The following is a 25,738-nucleotide window of genomic DNA, read 5'->3' on the forward strand; positions in this document are numbered from 1 at the left end:
TGGGGCTGAGAGCTGCAGCCCGAAGCTGTCACCGCAAGAGCCGGTGGTGCCTGGCAGAGGGGGAGGGCACCGCCTGGGGCTCCGATGGGGCAGCAGCCGTGGGTGCCGCTGGCTGGCAGGTCCCTACAGACAGGTTCAACCGCCGGAGCCTCGGGCGGTGCGCTCGGGTACCCCGGTGGCTGCACAGCCCGAGCCCCCTCCCCGGTGCCGGCGGCGGCTCCTCCCCGGGGCGGTGCCGGTGCCGGCGGCGCGGTCGGCGGCGGAGCGGGGCCATGGTGAAGATCGGCGTGCAGCAGCCGCCGGCAGCGCTCAAGCCGGAGAAGGAAAAGGCGGCGGGGGGCGATGGGGCGGCCGGCGCCGTGAGTGCGGGGCGGGCGGGCCCCGACCCTCTTTGCGACGGGTTTTCCCCCTTTATTCCGCTCAGCCGAGCTGGAAGGGGCGTGCGGGGGGTCGGGGTCTGCTCGCACCCGCTGCTGCTGGGGGAAGTGGAGGTGTCCGGTTGTATGGACGTTGGGTCGCATCCTCGGGGCTGCGCGGGCTTCCGGAGCTTGAAGGAGGGAGGGATGGGGCTGGGCAGTGCTACCATTGCCGGGAGCGGTTGCCTTGGGCACTGGAGTAAATGGGGAAGTGGCATCGGAACTCATCCCTTTCGTCTAGGTGGTTTGGGTGGATGTGATTTGGGATTGATCGTATGTGGGTGGGTTTCACATTCTAACAGCTCTTGAAGGCTTAGGGTTGGCATGGAGGGAGAGGCGAGAGAAGCAAAGCGGCTGGTGCTGGAGCAAGATGGGAAGTGAGGGGATAAGAACACAGGCAGCTCTCTAGATGCTTTGCAGTTTCCAGCATGGGGGTTGAGATGCTGAAATTGAATTGCTCTCATGGGTTCAAGTGATGGGTATGAGGAGATCAGGTCCTGCTGGGTGCAAGGGGAATGAAAATGCTGGATCGAATGAATGCTGAATGAAGGCGGATGCAGAGCACAGCTGGGGCCTTGGGCAGAGTTATGCCGAGTCCATTCCAGCCTGTGTGAGTCATGGGCAGGCACTGCCAGACAGCGCTGGGCACATACCTGTGGTGGTGGTACAGATGGTGCTCGAGGAGTGAATGGTGGAATGGGCACTGTTGTGCTTGGCCAGGAGTTGAGTGCGCCTAAAGTCCCTTGTGCTAGAGAACCCCCAGCTTGCACCCTTCTGTGAGGGTGGACACACTGGGATAGGCACCAGACCGCATAGAGGGGACGGTATTGTCCAGAGAGGTGAGAGCGACCCACAGCATCAAGTCTGCCTTGTTAGCATGCTCCTGTATGAGAGCAGGAGACATACATGGCATTGCTGTATTCCTCATGAGTGCTTTGGACTGTGGGTGAAGGTTGATCATTTACAGAACCCTAATACCTCCTTGCCTCAAGAAATGGGAGCTCTGGTTTTGCTCCATTCCTGCAGCAGTGCAAAGCATCCCTGGCCCTGGAGAGCTGATCGGCAGGAGGTGCTTCAGGAGATGGCTCAGTTCTGCAGGGAGTTGCTTACACTGGAATGATCTCTCACATCACGCACAGATGTGCTTGCAGCTCTCGGCTGTGCTGTTGGTGTCCGAATGTGCTCATTCTGTCATGGTTGCATCTGTTAATTGAAGGGCTGGGAGCTGTGTAGAAACCTGTAATGGGGGAGTGTGGCCAACTGTGACTTCTCAGTGACTCCCAGGCTTCATCTTTCCTAATAACACACACAAGAAGGTGGTAGGTTTCTTGCTGCCTTTGATGCCTGACCATGAAAGTTGACTGTCACAGTGGACTTCCAGCTCGTGCTGCCATAAAACCAGCTTTCTGCAGCTGAGGAGTCACTTGTTCTGTCAAAGGAATTTAGTTGGATTAGGTAGTAAATAAGACATTTTGGGTTCTTTGCGTTGCCTTGGGCTGTTTTCTGACATCTGGAGGGCACAGTGTTGTTCTTGCAAGCCCATGTGAACTACAAAGGTACTTAAAAGCATGAATTTAGAATAATGACTCTTCAATAGTCTCTTAATTCCAGTGGACAAACATGTAAGAAAATCAGGGTAAGGCCCATGGCAGGAGCAGGTTCTGGTGGGTCAGTGCAGCACGAGGGTGTCCAGAGAGCAGCACATCCGCTGACAAGAGGGTGGCCTTTTCCTGATGCTGTTTTTCAGGTATCTGTGACACTGGGGTCTTTGGTGTAGTTTGTACTTGGCTGGACCAAGTACAAGCTTTGTCAAATACCCACCTTGTGGGTTTAGCATTTCCATAGGCAGGCTTTCCTGTCATGCTCCTTCTCCTGCTGCCAATAATTCTGTTCGTGTGTGTCTTTCCCTAGCTGCCTTGCAGCAAAATGGCATTGGTGACATGCAAACAAGATGCTCTGCATTCCTTTTCTCTTTGATCTCACAACTTCAGTCCCAGTGATAGGAGCCAGAGCTGGGAAATGATTCAGTGCCGGCTTCCGCAGCCTGTGAATTTTGGCAGGTGCTCCACGAATGCAGAGATATGGCAGGCAAGAAGATGTCTGTGATGCTAATGTGTCCTGAGAAGCAGTAGGTGAGGAGTCCTGACAGCAAGCTCACGTGCTTTCTCCCTGGTGCAGCTCAGTTTGAATCAACAGGAATATGCAATTTTCACTCAGAAAATTCATGTGATTTTGAGGCAATTGCAACATTTTAAGGGCTTATAAAAGCAACAGTCTTGCTGTCATTAGTGAGAGCTGGGAGGAGGCAGCAGCCTTGAGCAGGAGGCAGTTTGAGGTTCTGCAGTCAGTAAAATGATCTTTTGAAAATACTTTCTCAGATGCAAAATAGTATTGAGTTTTAATTGAACCTCATGAGTTAGAGCCTGAAATGGAAATAAGCACATACACTATGTCTTTAACTCCTTGTTTGAGGAGTTAAATAAGCTCCTTTGTGATGGAAGTTGAAATCCAGAGGAACTGAGTAAAGCTGATGGCTGGAGCTCTCCAGTCAAAATGTGGGTTGGGGGATTTTTGGTTGATTCCTTGTAAACCCCTCTATCACTTGTAGCCAGTTATTCTGCAGAGACAGTGCAAGACCCTGAGAAGAAGGGGTTTTATTGAAATCATCTTCTTCACCAGCTGCAAATGCTAAATATTGGAGGGAAGGGGTGCCTCTCATCCCTCTCACTGTGTATGTAGTGGAGACTGTCTGCTCAGCTGACCTGGCCAAAGGCTCTGCCATGGAAGTTGTGAATGCCCCATCCCTGGCAGTGTTCAAGGCCAGGTTGGACAGGGCTTGGAGCAACCTGCTCTAGTGGAAGGTGTCCCTGCCTGTGGTAGGTGTTTGGAACTGAATGAGCCTTGAGGTCCCTTCCAACCCAAACCAGTCTGCGATTCTGTGTTTCTCTATCCTGGAGTTACCAATGCAGTGACGCTCAGAGTTGGGCTGCAGCACATGGGGCAGGTGGAGGAGCAGTGGCCATGCAGCTTGGTGGGAGCTGCTGTGCCAGTCAATGCAGTGCTGGGTTTTGTGAGTGACTTCTTTGCAGGATGCTGTGAGGTTATAGCAGATGGTGAGGGAAGGGGGATGTGAGGAAAAGCCTTTTAAACAGGCTTGTTCTCAAAGCAAGCTGTAAATCCAGAGAGAGAGAAAAACAGCTGGCAGCAGCAGGAATTGATTGTGCTCATTGATAGGTTTCCAGGCTTAATGCTGCTGAGCTGTGGGTATTTTCACCATGTCTTGATTTAGGGATCTAAGTAGGACAAATAATTAATAGAACTGCCTCCTGTAACCAAAGGCTATTCCTGGCATTTGCCCAGCCTTCCCATATCCACATGGCCTGAAGTGATGACTTCTTTTTGTGTCTTGTCTGGAGTCGTCAGCTTAAAAAGAAGCGTTGTCACTGTTACTTGGTTCTCCATCATCTAGGAAAAGGGCTGAATGGGGAAAAACGTCCCCAGACCCTTACGGTAGTGAAATACTAGACTTGAGTCATCTTACCAGACTCTGGATGTGAATATTTGATATTCCAGCTGAGCATGACAAAGGATCTGGCTAAAACTGGTGGGGGATTAGGAGAGGGAATGACTATTTCTAGCAGAAATGTTATAAATGCGACTGAATTTGGAAACACAGAGATCTCTTTCACCCAAGAGATGGATGTGGACTTAAGAGCTGCAGACTGAGAACCTTGGAATGTCTGTCTAGAGGTGTGCATTCTCCCAAAGCTGGAGTAGAGCTGAAGCCAGTGCCGTGTTGCACATAGGAGCTCTTCAGACGGTTAAGAACCTGTTGCTTTTACCTGCTTTTGGTGCAGCAGTTTCTTTGGCAAAATGCAGAAAACTGAGAACCCAAAGCAGTTTTAATGGGCAAAAATGAACTAAATGCAAGTATGGGGTGGGAGCTTTGCTCATGTGTTAATATTGTAGCACTGTAGGTACCGTCAGCAGGACAGGACCTCCTTGCTCTGCTTTAAGAAGCCTTGTGCTGTGGAGCAGTAAGCAGGAGGCTGGTTTTCACCCTGTCATTGCACCATGCTGCTCATGTGGCTGTTTGGGAAGGGGTGGCCTGGCAGGTGTTGTGTGCGAATCATAGAATCACAGGATCTATGAGATTGGAAAAGACCTTTAAGATCAAGTCCAACCATTCCCCAGCACTGCCAGGGCCACCACTAACCCGTATCACTAAGGGCCTCATCTACGCGGTGTGTGAACACTTCCAGGGACAGTGACTCCAGCACTGCCGTGGGCAGCTTGTACCAATGCCTGAGCACCCTTTGGGGAAGGAATTGTTCCTAATATCCAGTCTAAACCTCTGCTGGCAAGCTTGAGGCTGCTTTCCTTTCATCCTATCCCTTGTACATGGGAGAAGAGATGAGCCACCTCCTGGTGGCTGCTTAGAGGAGGGGAGCAGTGCTTCCAGGTCTGTGAAGATGGAACATGCTGGAGAATGCATTGTCCTTGTCCACAGTTGTGCAATTCTTGCTTTTGCGCTAACGTGTCTTTGCTCATTAATGGGTTTACAGGAGAGGGAAAAGGCGTTTTCACTTCTGGATGGGTATTTTCTTCCAGGCAACGTGTGGGAACCTAAGCATGTCTTGTTTTGTTTTTAACACCACTGTTACCGCTTGAGGGAGGATCTGTGTTGAGGGGTTTGGGTTTTTTGCTTTGCAGAGTTGTTTTTCCTTGCTGCCATCCACTACCATTGAAGTCAGTTTGAACAGTAGGGCTGAGAAGGGTGAATCTGCCTCCTCTCTCTTGCTGCTGTTAAACTAGACACCATTTCTTTGTGGTGAATCTCTGAGTGTAGGACTGACTGTCAGGGTTTTCCTACGCTGCTACTGGGAGAAGAGATAACTGCTGTCAGTGTTCTGAAAGGGAGCAGTGACTTCATCCTCTGGTGTGACACTGTGGAATCTTGATTTTCAGCTAAGAGGAAAATGTTGTAACCTGAAATCTGGTTCCTTGTTACGTGCTTCAGCTTGAACTCCAGTAAATGCTGGACTCTGACCCCTCTGTTCAGAGCAGACAGTACAGGTTTGCAGCTCAATGCGCCCTCTCGTCTGCAGAGCCAGCAGAAGGCAGTACGTTGGCTGTTCCAGCTCCTAAGCATCTTGGCCATGGCTGTGTCCTCCTTTCTACTGCCCTTTTGGGAATCAGTTACCTCTAGAGGAAGAGTGAGGTGGGACAGTGATGGCCTAACTGGCCACAGCCAGATTAGCAGTGCTTGGCTTGCCCTTGGTGATATCCAGTTTGCTCTTGGCCATCTCCACCTGCCTGACTGTAGGAGCTCAGAGATGGGTGCTGTAGTTCTAAACTGTACATTTGTTAGACCCCGAAACTATCTGATAGTGGAGCAATTGCCTGATTTCAGCCTGGGGAGAGGTGAGTGTATGGCTGTTGGAAGGGTGATCTCCGCAGCTCCTTCCCAAGCACGTGGTCCCGCTGTCGTGCCACAGCCATGGCTGTCATGCCATGCTCATCACTTTAGTGAGCAGTCAGGCTTTTGGTTTGCTTCTTACAAAGCCACACATCAAGGTGGAAGCAAGCAGGCTGCTTTTGTGCAGTCTGCTTAGCATGGTATGCAACTGGTAGCATTTTCACTTCAGGGAGGAGAAGGAAGACTCGGCTACAGCAACAACAAGCTGAAAGCTGTTGGCGTTGCCTTGCCTCAGTTTCTCAATGTTCTTGGATGCTTCTGGCATTGGTTAAAGAGTCAAGTGTCTGCCCACCTGCGTATGTCTTTACCTTTGAATCAAGTCTCTTTCCATCTTTGCCTAACCTTTGATTTAAGAGCTTCCCTTATTCCCAGGGCAGCTGCTCTCCTTCAGTCTTACTTGAGCTGCCTTTTAGATAGACTTAGATAGATCTAGCTGCCTCTGGATAGGTTTTGAGACCCAGTGTTGAAGCTTAACCTTCATTCTCCTGGGGAGAATTCCTATTCTTTTAATGCCACCTCCCACTTCAGGGTTTCCAAAACCCAACCCTGGCCTTCACTTTGCTGTGCTTGCTCCTTCCCTTTCCCAGGTGAGGTCTGCCCACGTAAATTGGAGCCTTTTTGCTGTGGTGGTAGAGCTGCTGCAGCTCCTGTTGAAGAGGGAGAAGAACCAGCCCCTTAGTCCAGAAAGGGATGGAAAAAGCAGAAGAGAGGGGGGTTACATCTCTCTTGCTGGTGAAGGAGAAGGAAAGTATGATCACTGAGCACTCAGGAGCTCCCACGTTAGGGTGCATTTGTAACATCCTGCTGAGTGTTGCTCTTTGTCATAGAGCAGCAATGCTGGGTTTTAATTAGCCAGTGGTTGGCTTTGATACTCTAATCTCCAGTGCTGTGCAGTGACTTTGTTGGTAGTCATGTGCTGTGGCATTGTCTAAAGATGTGATTAGATTCATTTGTTGCAACCTTTTTGCCTTCGCTGTGATAGTCTCTTAATTACAGCCTTCCAGGCATCCTCGAGTCCAGAGCCATTCTGTTGAGTTCCCTGTGGAAATGCTGCTGCATGCCCTGCACAAGCACTGCTGAGTGCTGTGTGCAGGGACTTTGGTTGCCTTGGAAACTATGTGCCATACATTTATATGTGTGTGTGTGTGTGTGTGTCTTACCGCTCCACGCATCAGCACATCATTTTCTTTTCAGACCTGAAGCATTAGAAGCTATTCAGCCTGAAAGAGCAGCTGGAAACTGCTCATGGAAAAGGAGCTGGGGATGCTGATTGATGGAGCTGCTTCTGGCCAGGCAGCCAAAAGGGGCACCAGCATCCTGGCCTGTATCAGCACTAGTGCAGCAGCAGGGCCAGGACAGTGATTGAGCCCTTGTACTGGGCACTGGTGAGGCCGCACCTCGAATCCTGTGTTCAGTTTTGGGCCCCTCACTACAAGAGAGACATCGAGGTGCTGGAGTGGTGCCAGAGAAGGGCAGTGGAGCTGGTGTAGGGCCTGGAGCACAAGTGTGATGGGGAATGGCTGAGGGACCTGGGGGGGTTCAGTCTGGAGAAGAGAAGGCTCAGGGGGACCTTATTACTCCCTACAACTGCCTGACAGGAGGATGGAGGCAGGGGCAGCGGGGCTCTGCTCCCAAGGAACAAGGGATGGGACAAGAGGAAACAGCCTCAAGCTGTGCTGGGGAGGTTTAGGTTGGATACTAGGAACAATTCCTTCCCTGAAAGGGTGGTCAGGCATTGGAACAGACTGCCCAGGGCAGTGGTGGCCTTGGCAGTGCTGGGGAACAGTTGGACTTGATGATCTTGAAGGTCTTTTCCAACCTCATTGATTCTGTGACTCTCCTTCCAGGTAAAGGGCTCGTTCAGAGGCCTCTCGTTGCTGGTGCTGAGCACTGACCCTATGACTCTCTGCTAGGGCAGTGCTATTTCTCCTCGTTTCACTCCCTCCAAGCAGAACTGCTCTGAAGGACAAGACTCATTTTTTGTTCATTTGCCAGAGGAGTCTCTTTTGGAGCATAGGAAATGCTTTGGCAGATGGAAGGATGAGCTGCATTGCTGCAGTGGTTTTATCTCCCTCTGTTCTCTCCCCCTTCTTGTCTTCCTTCATCTGCCTCTTCCCATATGTGGTCTTTCACTTTGCTTCTCCAGAGCTCTAGCTTGGCAAGTTCTCCAGTCTCAGATGCTGGCTGGCCACCCCTGCTTGCTGCCATTCAGATAGCATTTCTCTCCAAACAGCATCCCTCTAAGCATTTCCTTTGCATTGCATTTCTCTCCTTCCTTGTCAGTTGTCAAAATCACACCTATTTTTAGTCGCCCCAAGCTTCTTTGCCTGTTGGGGTGTATATTTAGGCACTTGCTGAACCGTGTCCCTTGTTTGTCAGGCACTGCTACACCTAAAATGGAAGATTTCAAACCTGTGTGTTTCAGAAATGCAGGAAAAGTGGTTTCTAGAGAACTCGGAGCTGTTTGCAAAGCTGAAGAAGCAGGAACAGGGTGTGAGCTGATCCCACCTCTGCAGAGGTGATGTGCGTCTCAGGAGGGAACAAGGCATGACGCAACACCTTTAATTTCCTCACTTCTGTCAGCTTCAGCAGGACATGGCTGATGAAAGAGTGATAGAATCCAATGCATTTTTCATAACCTTGTACTGTATTCATGAGAAGTATCAAAGGCAGCATGTCACTGGGTATAGTTCTTGCTAGCAGCTCCTGCTCGTTTGTGTGTTCAAAGGCTCAGCACTGTGAAGCCAGGAGAGTTTGCTGAGCTCCAAGACCTTCTCTCTAGGACTGCTCTCAGACCAGCGTCTGCCCAGCCTGTGTTTGTGCTTGGATTGCCCTGACCCATGTGCAGAACCTGGCGCTTGACCTTGTTGAACTTCATGAGGTTTGCACTGGCCACCTCTCAAGCATGTCAGGGTCCCTCTGGATCCCATCCCTTCCCTTCAGCATTCTGACTGCAGCACACAGCTTGGTGTCATTGCCGAACTTGCTGAGGGTGCACTGATCCCTCTGTCCGTGTCACTGGCAAAGATGTTGAACAATGCTGGTCCCAGCGCTGACCCCTGGGGAGCACCAGTCGTCATTGGTCTCCGCTTGGACATGGAGCCATTGACCACAACCCTCTGCGTGCAACCATCTGGCCAGTCCCTTATTCACCAAGTGGTCCATCTGTCAAATCCATGTCTCTCCAGTCTAGAGACAAGGATGCTGTGTGGGACTGCTGCAAAGGATTTCCTGTTGTTTAAAGCACCCATATTCCTACAGCAGTGCTGGTCCTGCAGTAGGAGGAGGCATGCTGCACCATGTGTGGGACAGCAGCCTGTGGTTGTTCCAACGTGGTGAAGATTTGTTATCCCGCTGTTACCTGCAGGTTGTACCCTGCTCCATCCACAAGCTGTCAGCACTGAGAACACCTCCTGCCCAAAGTGAAGGGGAGGGTTTGGTGTATGGGGGTTTGATTTGGTTTTGGTTTTTGCTGGTGTCTCCTAACTTGCCTCAGGGCAAACCTGTTCTTCACTTGGCTTCTCCCACCCTTTCCCAAAATGCAGAACTCAGGCATTTTTCCCAAAGCCAGGAATCCTTTGTATGAAGCCAAACTCACCTCCTTTAATGGTGAGAGGTGGCATGTCTTGCTATGTCCTTGGCTTGCCTCAGTGTTAGCAGCAGAGCTTTATGTTCCTCTTCACCCCCACTGTCTGTACTGTTTCTCCAATGACATGTACCTGGGGAAATCTTTTCCTGTGAAACCCTTGACATGTAGCATGACTTCTCTGTCCTGGCTGTTCATGTCAAAGAGCCTCTAAACTTCTAGTTATGTGATTTATTTAGCTGTTTCTTTTCTTTGTGGCTTGTCACAGTTCCTGCCCCTCATCTGCAGAAGGAGAAGAAGGGAAAGATTGGAAGTGAACTTAAAAGTGGCATTTTTCAGTTTGCTCATCCCTTTATTTGCTGGAGGAGCAGCAACAAACTGATTACACTGTTCCTTCGGTATAGGGGGCTGGTGGTGAATAGAGATGCTGCAGATCTTTCAAAAGCTGGGATGGAGAAATGAATACAGATTAATTTCTCCTGGAGGTGTGCTGCGATTGTAGCTCTCCCAAAGCAATTTGGTCTTTTAGTCTTCGCAGTTATCAGTCTGAATGTGCCTAGAGAAGAAAAGGTTGTAGCTGGAGCAGTCTGTGCTGGTTGGAGCAGAGCAGGTAGCAGAGGTGTTTCAGGAACCTGTTCTGTGCCTCGATGGAGCTGGGGGCGATCCCCAGGGATGCGGGGGTTCTCTAGCCTCTGGGAAGGAGCGACCTGATGCCTCCAAGCCTGGGACTGGACTGCTGCTCCATGGCAGGGAAAGGGTAAGGGGGGTGGCAGGGAACCAGGGACATCTCCACTTGGGGAGATATATCTGCAGCACCCTGCGGGTTTTGCCTGTGGTACCCCAGAGAAACATCTCTTTCTTTACAAAATGGTGCATCCTAGATATGAGAGGCTGTTCTTGCTTTTAAATCTGTTCCTCCAGTTCATACTGATCTCTGGCCAGCCATGGACAGAGTGTCTTTCTAGTCAAATACATCAGATCATGTATCACAGAGAGTAAGCCTTCCCTGGTGCCTCTCTTCCCCGTCTGCCTGCTCAGCTGAGGGCAGGTTTCAGCTGTTCTGTTTGGAAACTGGGGCATCTCTGCACCAGCTTCTTTCATCTGCCTCTGAAAGGCCCTACATCCTCCTGCTTAACATTCAGAGGGTTATTTTGGTATTAAAAACAGGAGCATCATAGGCTGGCATGAATGGTCCCCAGGAGGTAAATCTGCCTTTATGCTGTCCTCCTTTTTGAGGGCTGTAATGGGGTGAAGTGGTTACTGTCTGTGTGGGTTGTGGAGCACTATAAGATGGCAGATATGTTTTCTTTTGATGCTCTGACCATATTCTTGGAAGGTGTGCAGGAATCTGCTTGAAAATGAAGCTGACATCAACACAGAGGTTTAGGTAAGCTCACCCCGGCAGGGCCGATAGGTTTCTGTCTGAGATGAGTCATTTCCACCTCAAATTTCCAATGAAAACTTCACCTAAAAAATGTTGTGCTGAAGAATTCCATCATGGCAGTATTTCCGTAAGAATTTTTGAGTATAAATACATAAATGCTGGAACTGTTAGTTCCTGGTTTCCTTTTTTTCAGTCTGTCCTTACTGCCCACTGGAAAAAAGCTTGACTTTGTTCTGAGCAGTTAGTGGGAAGCAAAGTATACATTTATGTGTGTATACTTTCATACACACACTTTAATTTGTACATATATATATTTATATATATAAATACATATTTATATGGGGAGTGGGGGGAAGAGCAAGAAGTGTTTTCCTCTTGCCAGAATACTGTCAGATCTGAAGTCACTTTATGGGATGGTGCCTACCACTTTCAGTCACATACCACAAAAAGTCTTTGTTGTTCTTTCTGGTCCCTTGTAGCAACATCTGACTGATGCTCTCATTTTTACCTTGCAGGAAGAGCCAGCACCTCTGGTGCAGGGCCGAAGGTCATCGCTCAGTGGAGTGTGCTACCTGACCATGGGGCTCCTCGTGCTGCTCTTGGGCTTGGTCTTTGCATCAATGTATGTGTACAGATACTTCTTCATCACCCAGGTGAGTTGGGAAAGACTCCTGGCTCTTCAGCTGGAGCAGCCAGACAAGCTGCTTCAACCTTTGAAAGTGGGGGTGCTGCTATTTATTGCTTTGCCCTGTGGTAACTCTGGAGCCGGGCCTTTAGGCACTTCAGAAGAGGCATATCTTAAGGATCATAGAATCGTTAGGGTTGGAAAGGACCTTAAGATCATCAAGTTCCAACCCCCCTGCCATGGGCAGGGACACCTCACACTAAATCATATCACCCAAGGCCTCGTCCAACCTGGTCTTGAACACCGCCAGGGATGGAGCATTCACAACCTCCCTGGGCAGCCTGTTCCAGTGCCTCACCACCCTAACAGGATCTATGAGTGTCGTTCCTCTAACCTGGATCTTATCCGCACAGCTGCCCCGCGAGAGCGTGTTTCACTGCGGCGTCCTCTATGAAGACTCGCTGTACTCACCATTCAGAGGGCAGCTGGAGCTGCACGAGGATGTCAAGATCTATATTGAGGAGAACTACGAGCAAATCAACGTCCCAGTGCCCCGTTTTGGAGGGAGCGATCCTGCAGATATCATCCATGATTTCCAGCGAGTAAGGAGCTCTTGGGGCCTTTGGGGGGTGTAGCATGGGGCTGAGCACCAGCACCATGCTATGCTATCACTGTTGTCCAGTATGTCTATGATGATCTTATTACTGAGCTGTCCTCCTTCCCAAGATCCTCTCTGAGGTTTTCCAACCTGCTCATCTTGCTGGGTAGGGAGGTCCTTGGATGTGTTTGTCCTTTAAAGCAGTTTCCCGACTTCCCTGAATTCCCGCTTTTTACCCATTTTCACAGCCACGTTCCATTGCTAAGGGCTCAATTCCTTAATTTCTGTGCTTGGAATGCAGGGTCTGACAGCTTATCATGACATAACGCTGGATAAATGCTACGTCATCGAGCTGAACACCACTATTGTGATGCCTCCTCGCAACCTGTGGGAGCTGTTGGTTAATGTGAAGGTACAGTTGCAGTCCTGCTGATTTTGCATGCTCTCCTGGAGTTGGTTTGTGGATGCCAGCTTGGAAGGCCATGGGGAGTCAAAACTGCTTTAAGTCAGCCTTGGCTCTGCCAGAGCTGAGACTTCATGTAGAGTGAAGGCCTCAGTGGGTTTAGCTCAGATATGAATGTACAGACAGCATGCTAACACTGGCATGATGGATCAACCTGACAAGGATGACATGGAGGAGCAGCAGATTCCTTCCCTCTGGTGTTCACTGATTGTACGAATCAAAGAAAGGAAAAAAGAAACATTCCCTTCTTTCACTCTTGCTGTGGTTACCGCTGTGGTTTGCCATTTGGAGAGCTCTTGGTGTCCCTTGGGGAGTACCAGGCCTTGAGCTTTCATCCTTTTGGGGGGAAGCTGTGCTGGGTACAGCATCACCCTTGGGCTCATGTGGTTTTGCTCACAGCTGGTATTAACTGGGTTTAGTACCAGCAGTTCGATTCAGTTCAGAAGCCCATGACTGAAAGCAGTTGTTTTAACAGAGTGCTATTTAATCCTAACAGCAGGGGAAAAAGCAAAACAGGACTTTCAAGACTGCAGAAAGTGCATGTTTGTCTCAGCCTTTTGCAGGTAAAGCAAAGCACTGAGCCTGGGTCTTTTACTCCTTTCTGTGAGGGTCCATTTGAAAGGAAAGGAGAAAAGAAAGAAAAAGAAAGGAAAGTAAAGGGGAAAAGAAATAAACCAGCAATCTGACTCTCTTTCTTAAATTCTTTGCTCACTTGCTGCTACATGCAGCGTGATGAACTTTGTAGGGGTTCAGAGGCAAAAGGTTGTGCCCTGAGAGATGCCTGATCTCCAGTCCTTGTTCAGCTCCCAGTTTGTTTCCTAGCGGTCCTTTCATGCACTGTGACCAGCTGGGAATCCTGCTGGCGTATAGCATGCATTTACTTACAACTCGTGTCTGTCCAGGGCAGGTCACCAGCCCCTGGGGCAGAGGGAAGTGGGAAAGGCAGGATTGCACCTTAGGGGCATAGGTTTGAAGTGTTGAGCTTGGTCTTGAGCTCAGAAACAGTTTCTTCCCATGAGGTCAGTGAAGCAGCAGCACAGGTTGCCCAGGGAGGTTGTGCTGCCTCCTTGAAATCCTTGGATTTCAAGACCAGATTGGGTACAGCCCCAAGGTCCCTCCCCTCTCTCTTAGACTGTCATCTTCATATCCACAGGCAGGGCCCTGTGGGTAGCCTGTATCAGGCAGAGGGGGCAAATTTCTTCCTGCTGCAGGGACCTTCATCACCTGATGACTTGCCCCACTGCTCACAAGTGCTCCTATTTGGATTCTGGATGAGCTGTGTTGGTCCTTGGACTCGGAGGCTTTTGGGTTTTTTGCATCTCTGAATCCAGTCAAGTCCCTAAAGAATGAGACTGATTTCCAGCTGACAGTCTAGATTTTAAGTGGCTTCAGTCCTGTTTCTAAGGGCGAAATCTTAGTCTTGCAAAGAACATTAGTGGCTTGCTCCAGCAGACTGTGGCAGTGCAGGGAGTCACTGAAATGCCATTGCTTCTTTTTCCCTGAGCAGCATGATGCTAGGGTGCCACTTTGCAGTGTGGCTGTCACCATGTATGCATTACCAGGCCTCTTGTGTCTGCTTTTTTTGCCTGTAAATGGCAGCTCCGCTGCTTCTTGCAGGCTTTATTCCATATAGGTGTGTTGGTTTGGTGAACGGCATAAGTATTGAAGAGAAAAAGATGGGGGGATGCTCCCCTGAGCAGCACCAGGAAGGTGGGAGATGAACCACTTAAGTGATGGACAATCCACACCTTTTGCAGGATGCAAGATGCTCAAAACTTTAGTTTTGTTAAAACTCTTAGCAGAGAATTGAAGGTATCATCTTTGTTGCACAGTCCTGCCATAGAGGGATGATTCCTGACTACTTCAGCTGCGACAGCTATTTAAATCTAAAATAACAAGAAATGGGTTGTGTGCATGTGTCTTTCTCTAAGCCGTCTCACCAGATCAAGGATGTGGCCAGTCCTGGGCCCCAGCCCTGGGTGTTAACATGATACCTCCTGCCAGTAACTGGCACATATCGTATGCCCTCTCCTGCACTCTTCCACCAAGAATCAGTAATTGACTTTCTTGCAAAACTGTTGTGTTATTAGTGTAGGACAAACTTCCACTAATCATCTGGTCCTCCAGCAGAGAAGAGCTTTATTGATCCAGCAGGCTATGCCAGCCCAGCAGCACGGCATGAAGTTAAGATTGTGTTTCCAGGTACATCCCTATGGAGATAACCAGTCCTGTGGTGGAAACTGAAGATGCAGTATTTGAAATAGTGTTGTTGTTGCTTGCTTTTCCCCTTGTATTTATATTTGCCCAAGGATTTGCTGTTTCCTTCATTTCTTTGACTCATCTTAAGCAAAAGGGACCAGAAGTATTTACTTTGTGGCCTGGTTAGCATCTAGTGTGCTCAGAAGTGGCCCCCAGCTGAAGCTGTACTTCTAACACAGCTGCTTATTATGGAGACAGACTTTTTAGCAGGGCCTTTTGCAACAGGACAGGGGTGACGGGTTTAAACTATAAAAGAGGGGAAATTCAGGCTTGACATGAGACAAAAACTATTTACACTGAGGGTGGTAAAGCACTGGTACAGGTTGCCCAGAGAGGTGGTGGATGCTCCATCCCTGGAGACATTCAAGGCCAGGCTGGATGTGGCTCTGGGCAGCCTGGTCTAGTTGAAGATGTCCCTGCTCATTTCAGGGAGTTGGATTAGATGATCTTTGAAGGTCCCTTCCAACCCAAACTGTTCTATGATTCCATGATTACCAATGCCCAGACAGCTGTAAGATGGCCTGGCACTCAGGAATCAGAGAGTCTTTAATGACAAGCAGATTTCCTTCCTATGGGGAAAGAGGCAGCCTCCATCCCTGGGATGCTCCCAGGTGCCCCATTTTCTCTGGCCCTTGGTGGCTTTCTGCCATGTCCCCTGTCAGACACTGCACATCACCCTCGTGTTCACAGTGGCCTCCACCCCAACAGCAGGGAGCTCACATGTCCTGCTTTGCCTCAGCTTGCTCCCTGTGTGAGCTGCCTTCCTGCACTGCCCCGGAGTCTCTGGATGATGCCTCTGGGGGGATGGAAGTGTGCTGAGAGCTCTCCGTCTCCTGAGCACTAAGCATGACCATGCAGGGCAGTGTTTCTAAATGCTGTGCCCATGGCTCATCTGTAGTCTTCATTCCTGTGGGCTATAGGAGCAGGAGATCACTGTGGCTGTGCTGAATGAAGCGACGAGGAGGGGGAGATGTGGATAACTTGGGAAACTGTTGGAACCTGAGCAGGGCTGGCACTTTTGGATTCTGCCTTTTGAAGTAAATGTAAAATGCACATTTTCAGTGCAGTTCCTGGCATTCTGGTTGAGTTTAGATCCCTCTGCAGAGGAGGGGGATCCGAGTTACAGATTTGCACACCCACCTTTAAAACTGGAGTTAGTTTATAACAGGGTTGAAGGTACACTGGCTTCATCCCCTAAACGAACCTTCATTGTTTGGATCTAATTAGTTGTGTGTGCTCTGGGCTGGCAGCACAGGACAGTTTACTGCAAGGAAAAGGAAGCATGATAACTGGACTCGGTAAGTGGAGTTTGAGCCATCAAACATGGATTTTTAACAGTGTGTCTATCCTGTGCACCCTGTGAGACAGTTCTGTTCAAAGAGATGATGGCACCATTTGTGCTTTATTCTGGTGGAAACTGTGTCATTTCAGAAAGGGACATACCTGCCTCAGACATACATAATCCAGGAGGAGATGGTCGCCACCGAACATGTCAGTGACATGGAGCAGCTCGGCTCCTTCATCTACCGCCTCTGCAGCGGCAAGGAGACCTACAGGCTGAAGCGGAGGAGCACAAGGAGACGTAAGAGCCTTGCCATATTCAGTGTCCTAACTCACTTTCCCCAACATCACAGTTGTTATTGCTGCTGTTACAGCCCTGCTGGCCTCTTTGTGGTGAGAGGAGAGGTTTCCCTGGGGGTGTAGGCAAACAGGAGATCTTTGGAGGTGCTTCCCTCCAAAAGGGTTCATCTAAACCCAAACCTGGGATGCTGCTGCTGCAGATGAGTGCTGGCTGGTGTGTTTCTATTGTCTATCCTAGTAAAAGTATTGAGGTAATAGTTGCAGGAGCCAGCAAGGCCTTTACATCTGGGCTCGTGTGGCTGAACTAATAGCAGTGCTGGTGGGAACTGTATGGAAAATTTCTGTAATGGAGACATGCTTCAGTGGCAGCTATTCAGAGCAGTTTAGATCTGCAAATTACCTTTAATTAATTGAATTCTTAATAATATGGAAGAAGTTGTAAAGAGGGAAAATTGGACTACCTGGAAGTGATTCCATGGAAATCAGCCATGTGTATCTTACATGCAAATGGTAATATTGCTGCAGAACACTCCTTGATGGAGTATTTGCAGCAAATATTTGCATCAGGAGTGCAGTATTTGTATATATTTGGGTTTAGATAGTGGTGTACTTGAAGGCTCACCTGTAATCAGTTTGGATTTGGGTCTCTGGGGAAGCAGCAGGGTGCAGAAGTCTCCATAGCTGTAGGTCATGGTTGCTTTCCCAGTGGGAGCTGCACAGTTTTGCACAGGGCTGCTGGCATGCTGGCTGCTGCACTCATGGTGTCAGGGCATGGTCCTGTTGGTCAGCAGGGCACCACTGGTGGGGTTGCTGTAAGAAGGCAGAGGTGCCAAGAGTTGAGGTCCTGCAGTTTAAGGGCATGGGGAGCATTCCTGGTTTCCCAGAGACTGGGGCCATAGCAGGATTAGTGCATGAAGGGATACAAACCGCCAGAGAAGTGGCTATTTTAAGCCCTCCTTGGGTGCATTCAGAGCTGTGGTCTGTACCAGCCTGTGACTTCTGCTGGTTTCATGAGGCTTTCTGGTCTCTGTGATAACACTGAGATGTTGTCAGCTGAAACCAGCTGTTTCCAGGCAGCTCACGGCAGCTCTTACTGCAAGCCCACAGCTTAGACAATGTGGTGGTTCTTCCAAAGACCACGTTACGCTGCTTTTCGTATGTGCTGTGTTGTTCCTGCATTTCAGTGTTCAGGAGTCGCACCTCATCTGCTTTCCTTTCCCCACTCGCTGCAGCTCTTACAGATTACCATTGGTTGAATTTCCCCTCTCCTCTCTTTCAATCACTTCTAGGCATCAGTCGACGCGAGGCTGGAAACTGTCATCGCATTCGTCACTTTGAAAACACTTTTGTGGTTGAAACTGTTATCTGTGGGAAGTCATGAAGCCACTCTCCAGATGTAACCTTCCTTGGCTTGCTTGCACACACATGCACACACATGCTCTTGGTCCTCTCTTTAGACATGGTAATCTGTCTTACTTTTTTTACTCCCTCCCGTGCTTGTGCAGCTCTAACCTCTCAGGTCCATCACAATGGATTCTCTTCTCTCCCCGCTACCTACCTGAGATGTCTGTTGGGCTTAAATTTACACAGTGGTTAAAGATAACCTGGGAGTAGACGCAGCTTCTTTCACACCACAGGATGGGAATGTTTTGGAAGCAAGCTTGGTGTAGAAGGGATGCCTGAGAAATAGGAGTGCTGGAAATAGGCTGAGGGATTTCAGGCTGGTGTAGTGCTTTGAGGGTGCTGTGGTACTGGGACGCAAGGTGCATGCATAAGAGGAGGACTACTGTTTTAGTGCTGGTGTATTGACCAGAAATACGTAACCAGATGCACTTAGAAAAGAATAGTTGTGATGTTAGAGACAGTGTGGTTCAGAAAGTGTAGCAGAAGGAGGGTTTCTGCATCAAGCCAGAATCAGAGTTTCAGACACTGAAAGCAGCCACTGTGTTATGGCTCCTGGATTCACCCCTCATGTCTCCTGAGCACATCATGGCTCAGTGACTCATGGAGCAATACAGTGTATCCTGATGGGTGTTCAGGGTGGGCAGGAGGCCAGGGCAAGGAGGTGGGTTGGGAATAACACAAATGACTCAGCGCGTCCCTGCTCCTCAGCCACAAAGAAGAAGGTGAAGTGCAAGGCTGGGTTGCCCTGTCTCTAATACACAGTTGCAGCTGCTGTGGATCCTGGCCAGATCTGCTGTCACTTTGCCTGCGTAAAAGAGGTGAATCTTTGATGTGAGGTGCCAAGGCTCCTCACATCACTAATATCTCATCAATAGGCCATGGCTGTGGGTGGAACCGGGTGGTTTACTCCAGCCCTGTGTCTGTCCTGGCCAGCTCTGCTTGCTTGGGAAGATTATGTTCATGTGTCTGTCTTCCAGAGTTGTGGAGATCCCATCTGTGTGCGGATGGGGTGCCATGCCTACGTACAGAGTGGTGTCAGCAGCAGAGCTGGGAGTTACTGGCAAGTGCAGAAGCAGATTATTTTAATTCAGTGTTTTTAACAATGTGTGTAATCTTGTTTGTCACCTCTGACATCTGGTTTCATAGTGATTACTGTAGTCCAGTCATGTATCACATTATCTGCAGGCACCATTGTAGTACAGATATTGATATGAGGCATGATTTAGCAGGTCAGTGTACTGCAGAGGAACTGTGTGATCAAAAAACTGCATTTCTGTTGATCATCAGAGAGATAAAAATGCAGATTAATTAAATACCCTTCCCTCTGTTCCATAAATATAGTTAAAACTAATTAGGTTCTTGAAATGCAGGCAGGTTTTTGGCTTGAAAGAATGGGGTGAGTTTCAGCTTGGCACATTCTTGTTAACTGGTTTCCAGCAAATCTGGACTTGTTCACCATCTGCTGAAATTCAGGAGCTTGTTGTTTTAGAAGGAGAAGGATCAAGTAAATGCAAGTACAATCATTAATTCAGCACAACCAAAAAGTGAATATATTTTAGAATAAAACTTTTAAGTAATAATACTTTGAGTTAACTGTGTGAAAACAAACCAGGATCTCTAAATGGTCATGTAATGCAATAGGTATGAGTGTGTCCTTAGTGCTGACAGTTTATTTTTCTATATAAACACAGCTATAAACATCAAGTTTTAACAAGTAGAGGAGGATGCTTTGGTTTCATTCAGCTTTAAGCTTGATGTAAAATGAAGCATTATGTGCGCTTCACGCAGGTTGATCAGAAAGGTTTCCCACTGCTAGAGGGGTATTTGGTTTTCTAGCATTGTGTTTTTCCAGTGGTAACTTGCTGCTAGCCCTGATCTTTCATTGCTGACTGGATGACAAGGAATGGGTAAGAGAATTGGTTCACTTAACGGAAGTGCTGCAGACTGGTAAATTTAAGCCCTGCATTTACTTCTAGGAGCCTAAGCCTGCACTCAGGTGAGCATACAGACCTTTTTTCCCCCTTCCTTCTGATTCTGCATGAATTAACCGGTCATTGAATATGCTAACTGTGCAGTCCCGCAGCTGTAAGGACAAACCTTGGTTCTTTTAAGGTGAACTAATGTGGTAACTGTTTCATATGATGAGAATGCAGTTGTCTAGAGAGAAAACATAAGATGCTTTGTATATTTTGTCTTGTAGGATTCTTACTTCTTAGGAAAAATCCATGGGATAATAAAATCTTTTACCTCCAATCTGTAGAGTGTGTGTTTATTCAGAATGAAGAGCATGTGCTTGAATGAATTTCAGAATGAAAAGCACAGCATGATGCTGTTGCTCATGGGAGGCAGCAGCTGGATTGCCCTGGAGGGGTGATCCGTCTTGGAGCTGTGCAGTGGAAGGATGCTGCAGTACGGAGGCCCTTTCCCATGGAGATGAGAGAGCTGTGTGGAGACACGGCTGAGCAGCCCACTGTGGAGCCTGCCCATGTCTGCAGGGCTTTTCCCCTGTCTTTGCACTTCCCTGGGAGACCCAAGGGCAGCCCATGGTGGAATAGTTGCTGCCAAACTGAGGCCTGTGAAGCAGGAAGGTAAGGTACCTCTGATGCTTGCTGGTTGGTGTCTGACCCTCATGCTCAGCCTTGCTTCTCTGGCTGCCTGACTTCAACATAGGAATTTGTTTGTATGTGCCCTAAGCTTACTGGCTGGCTCTGTGGGGCAGATCTTTGGAGGGCTTCCCTCCTCTCTTTGTTGCATGCAGAGATGTGATTCCCTTAGTGCTCTCCTGAGCTTTCTGCACCTCTCTTTCATTCTGGTAGGGAAGTGTCAGAATATTGTCCCTGAACTCAGCTGATCCTCTTTCCACAGTTAGTCCCTGGTCGGTCGGTGAGAAAGTTCAAATCTCAGTTGCAGCAGTATTCTGCTGCATTTTGCATTGACTTCAGTGACTGGATGCCTTTTCCATCTGGATGCTTTTTCTGGATGTTTTTGCAGTGGTTTTGCAGAAGATTGCTGCATCTTACAGTAATTAAGTTTGCCAAAGCCTCTTCTCCCAGGCTAGCACAGGCTAGCTCTGCCTAATGTCCCTCTCCTTCCATCAGCACTGGACTGAGGAGGCAGTGCTGCATCACCCCTTGGGGAAGCCAACCCCTTTAGATGTGTTCATATTTTGAAGGCCGAAATGCTGGTACTAAGAGCATGACAGATGTGCTTCAGTAAATCTAGTCACCAGTATGTCAGCCACCTTGTCTCCAGTGCAAAGAAAACCAGCATGTAGTGTTAAATTCTGCGTTTTCTTTCGAGCATTCACTCTTGTTTATGTTTTTCATTTCCTGAGGTTGTGTCTATTGCCCCTTGCTCTTAGGAAGCAGAAGATAAGTCAGTTCTACTTCCTAGAACTGCTGGTGCTCTGGGAGAAGGGTACCTTATTTGAACAGTGGTACATATAAAAGCTTGGAAATAAAGCCTGCTATAGGAGAACTGTGTGGCAGAGGTGCAGTTGAAACCCCAAGATCACTGTGATAGTAGGTAGTACCTAATATAGTTTACCTTTTAATGCTTGCATATTGCAGCATGGCTCAGTGGTTGTTTAGCTTTGCGAGGCAGTGCTCAGTAAGTCAAAGTTTTGATTTAATGCTAGGAGCATCCACTGCCAGGCTCTGGTGGATTATTTTAACAAGTGTGCTGGAAACCTATACACTGAGCATTAGAGGAGAGGGCCCTCAATGTCTCTTCTAAACCATCAGTAAGTTCTTTGTTTGTTACAAGTCTTCTACGTAACATTTATAGTCTAGTCCCATCCCATGAAGTGCAGCCCATTGGGATTACTGAAGCTTTGGGATGAGCAATGTTCTGGCCATTATGGACCACACCAGCTCCAGCAAGGAGGCTGAAGGACCTGGTTTTGCACCAGCATGATGGGGAGCCGTTTGTTTTAATGCATCTTGTTGATGCATGGTCCATGCTTTTGGGCAGGTAGGAGGAGGTCTGCCAGGTCCCTTGGGAAGGGGGCAGTGAAGAATAGGCAATGGGGGCACCACCACTGGTGGTGCCAGGAGGCACAGGAAGGTCTGTGCTTACAGGCATCCCATGCAGCAGCTCTGCCCGCTGCTGCCATGGATGTGGGGTGGCTGGTCCACAAGGGTGTCCTGGGTGTCTGAAGGGCCATGCTGGCTTGGTATTGCACTTTACCAACTATCTTTTGGCTTTGGGGGTGAAGAGGGATTGTTGGGCCACTTGTATGCTATAAAGAATGAAAATTATCTGTCAGGAGTTACCCTGTGAATTGGCTTCATGATGTATGTACCCAAAATTCAGCAGTGCCCACTTCATTATGGTTTGTAAGACTTCAGTTGTCCTTATTGTGAATTGACTGCAGCTCATTTAGCTCAACATGAATAGCCATCTGATACAGTATGTTGTTGTCAAGCTAATGAAAGCCTGTTCTCTCTCTTATGCGTACTTACCTACGTGCCTTAGGACGTACAAGTTTTTCCCAAGCATTTTGCTGCTGTTGTTCTGCATTCCCCCCAGGACATTATGAAAATGTGCTGTGGATGCTGCCACAGCTTCCCAGAGATAAAAAAAAGAGCATGATTGGGCAGCTATATAATCTAACAAAAATAGCTCCCGAGTTAGTGTCCCATCTCTTAGGTGAATGCCTGTTTATTTCCCTTTTGGTAAGTACAATTCCCGATGGGGGCATTAATATGCTACTGAAATCAGTGAGGTGCTGCAGCTCTGTCAGAGGGAATGTTTTCTGGATTAAATGAACAGAAAGCAGAGTGTGAGCATAACCTCATAGCATAACAAGGTGGGTGGAAGCTGCTAAACTTCCTGATGCTAAGCTGAAGAATCTGTTGCAATGTTTTAGTAATGAAGTTATGATTTCTTGTTTTGAAACAGTTTTTATCTGAAAGTGCTGAATTAAAATGGTGAAGTAACACGGTGATAGAACAAACACTGTTCATTTTGTGTTCAAACAAATATTTATGTTGACCATAATGTCAAGCAAACGTGACTTTTTTCTTTCTCTGGGCTGTCAAAACCTGAGATAAAGAACCAATTTGTGGTTCAGTATGATTTTTGTTTTGATTTTAATTTGCTTTGTACCCCAGCAGGGTAAGTCCCACATTTTTTAACCACTATTCAGCCTTACTTGCCAGCAGGGCCCAGTGGGGCTGAAGAAGGAACTGTAGCTTGAAGTGACATTTAGATCCATCCAACTTGTCATACTGAAATGAGAAGCCTTTGTTTCGTAGGGAGTAAGGACATCTCTGTAGGATGTTTCTGCATACCTTAGTCTCCTGAGTTAGACACAATGAACCTCCTTATGTGTCAAATATGTTTAATGACTGGTATCTTTTAAAGCAACGCTGACTTTAGGACAGGGTGATACTGCCTGTTGTTCTTCCTGGCTGCTCTGTACACAACGCCTTGTATGTTGGGAGCTTCTGCTTCTCTGCGTGAGGGCTGGACCTGCTTACTCTGAAATGCATCTGGCTCTGACTTGCTGTGTCTGCAGGTAAGGAGGTAAGTGCTGAGCAGAAATACCCACTGGAATGTTCCTGTGTGTTGTCTTGTGACTGCTACTTTCAGTCTCTGTTGCGTTAAAGAAAATCTCTTCATTTAGATTGGAGCTGCTTCCACAGCTGATCACAAAGTGTCATTCCCCATCTCCATAGTCTTCTTTTGTATAGTCCCTTTTCCACAGAGCCCAGGTGGGTCTTGCGGGGCACAGCTCTCCCCAGCAAGGTGGCACATGCCTTATAACCTATGGCAGTGGATGGTCCCTGTTGTGGTTTAAACCCAGCCAGACAGCTCTTCACTCACTCCCAGTGAGTGGTGCCGGGCTGGAAGCAGTCGAGGCCCGCGTCCCGTCCCCCCCACCCCCCCCCCCGGGCACTCTCCCCTTCCCCGCTCCCAGAGGAACAGGGAGGAGGATCAAAAGAGTGCAGCTCCCACGGGTTGAGACAAGAACAGTCCAGCAACCAATGTACAACACAAAGCACCACCGCTACCACCAACGACAGCAATAAGAGAAAATAACAAGGGAAGAGAATACGATACCACCGGCCAAGAAGTGAGTCCGACCCGGAAGACCATGTCCTTCCGGGTAACTCCCAGTTACCCCACCCCGGGCATGACATGCTGTGGTATGGAATACCTCTTTGGTCAGTTTGGGTCAGGTGTCCTGTCTCTCCTTCCCCCTGGCTTTCCCTCCTCCCTGGCAGAGCATGAGCCTCACAAAGTCCTTGGCCAAACCAGAGCATCATTGTTATCAGCTCTGTTCCCAGGCCGAAAGTCAAAACACAGCATTGCACCAGCTACCAAGAAGGAGAAACATGACTGCTACTGCTGAACCCAGGACAGTCCCCAAGAGGCAACTCCTTACCTGCAGACCAGTGATGCGCAGCACAGCCCAGAGCCTCAGCCTGCCACTGGGCCTGCTGGAGGCCATGGGAGGATTCTGCAGAGCTGATAGAACATGCAAGACAGCCTTGCAACTGGGACTGATTATACTGGTTTAGGCACCTTTTCTCTAAGCAGACCACGTCAGATGATGGGCTGGAGCTGGGTACGTTAGTCAAGCAGGAAGAGCACATGGTGCAAGGATTGCTTGATAATTACCAGCACTTTAACTGCTTTGGTTTTGCTAAAACCTGCAAAGAAACGGGTGGGCTGAAGAATGAAGAATCAGCTGTTTTGTTAAGTTTGCTGAGAATATGTGCTCTCGGAATATTGTTATTTATGGTGAATGTGGAAGGTGTTTGTGCCAGCTCTAATTAACTGTTCTCGCTAGCAAAAAGGTGTTCTCCAGTGGAAGCCAATAGGTTATTCTATTCATTTGGATAAATTAATGTGAAAAGGCCAAGTGTGTAATTTCATACTTGAACTTTTAGATCTGTATTTGAATTGAAATCATGTTCTGCAGTGATTGAAATAATCCCGTGGTCTGACCGGGGAAAGATGCTTCAACAAAGATGACAACTTCATGGTGGAGAAAACCTCACAAGTTAAAGTCTGTTGTCTTTTAGGTGGATTTCTCTAGGATGTTGCTCTGTTCCCCCATTTGTTATTCATGGAGCAGCTTGTTCTCAGTAAAGTAACAGTAAAGGCTTTGGATCAGACCCCAACTCATTCCTCACTCTTTTCATATGGGGATTTTGAGTTTGCCACTGCCGTTCTCCCTTATCTGGATATTGTTGCCTGTCAAAACTCAGGGAAGCAGCTATAACTTTACCTGCATTGGCACTGTGAATACATGGGGCTGCCCTCTGAAAATGCCCCCATGTCAGTGGTGGTGTCAGAACATTACCCTTTGCAGAGGTTTTAGAGGGTGCAGCCTACCCCTGTCCCCCCAGTACCTTCTGTTGCAGCATAGCTGTGTCCCACAGTACTGAGGAGGCCTGGGACATGCCTGTGGGTCAGTGAGCAGTGACTTTTCTATGCACATCAATGAGAAATTTGACAAACTGGATTTGAGAAATGAAAGACAAGTACAGCTCAGTGGCTTTGAACATATAGAATCATAGAATAGTTAGGGTTGGAAAGGAGCTTAAGATCATCTAGTTCCAACCCCCCTGCCATGGGCAGGGACACATCACACTAAATATATATATAAATATAAATGTATATATATAAATATATATAGCAGCTTTCGTGGTAATTGAACCATCACCACCATATCAGTGGTCTCTGTGGGGGAGTAATTGAAAAAACGCAGATCAATGGAGCACCCTTTAGAGAAAGGCTTGGATGTGACACAGCTATGGATGTGGTGTTGAGTGCTCAAAGTAGCAACTTAAGGCAGTGTTTTATATGACTGATGTCTTGATGTTCTACAAGCTAAGAATAAACACTGTAGGTCATGACAAAAAATGTCCAAAAAAGAAAAAATACTTATTCTAGGATGGAATAAGCCGCGTACAGACACTTCATCTACA

The 25,738-nt window shown here is 48.2% G+C and overlaps 1 protein-coding gene across 1 annotated transcript; it reads left to right on the plus strand.

Moving 5' to 3' along the window:
- The first annotated feature begins 204 nt into the window (after positions 1-204).
- On the plus strand, positions 205-18,312 carry ITM2C (integral membrane protein 2C). The gene is made up of 6 exons (XM_062613249.1): positions 205-359; positions 11,381-11,518; positions 11,904-12,092; positions 12,390-12,500; positions 16,242-16,392; positions 17,681-18,312. Exons 1-6 carry the CDS (start codon positions 273-275, stop codon positions 17,770-17,772), a joined length of 768 nt encoding a protein of 255 aa, XP_062469233.1. The 5' UTR covers positions 205-272; the 3' UTR covers positions 17,773-18,312.
- Positions 18,313-25,738: the final 7,426 nt, after the last annotated feature.

The sequence above is a fragment of the Pezoporus occidentalis genome, unplaced genomic scaffold (assembly GCF_034315485.1).
Source record: "Pezoporus occidentalis ecotype Australia unplaced genomic scaffold, CSIRO_AGI_Poc_V1 ctg164, whole genome shotgun sequence".
NCBI classification, from domain to species: domain Eukaryota; kingdom Metazoa; phylum Chordata; class Aves; order Psittaciformes; family Psittacidae; genus Pezoporus; species Pezoporus occidentalis.

Excerpts from the sequence above, each read along its gene's own strand:
- ITM2C (XM_062613249.1), top strand. The coding sequence starts at position 273 with ATGGTGAAGATCGGCGTGCAGCAGCCGCCGGCAGCGCTCAAGCCGGAG. Across the intron at positions 360-11,380 it reads GCGATGGGGCGGCCGGCGCC|GAAGAGCCAGCACCTCTGGT; the intron begins GTGAGTGCGGGG and ends TTTACCTTGCAG. Across the intron at positions 11,519-11,903 it reads GATACTTCTTCATCACCCAG|CTGCCCCGCGAGAGCGTGTT; the intron begins GTGAGTTGGGAA and ends TTATCCGCACAG.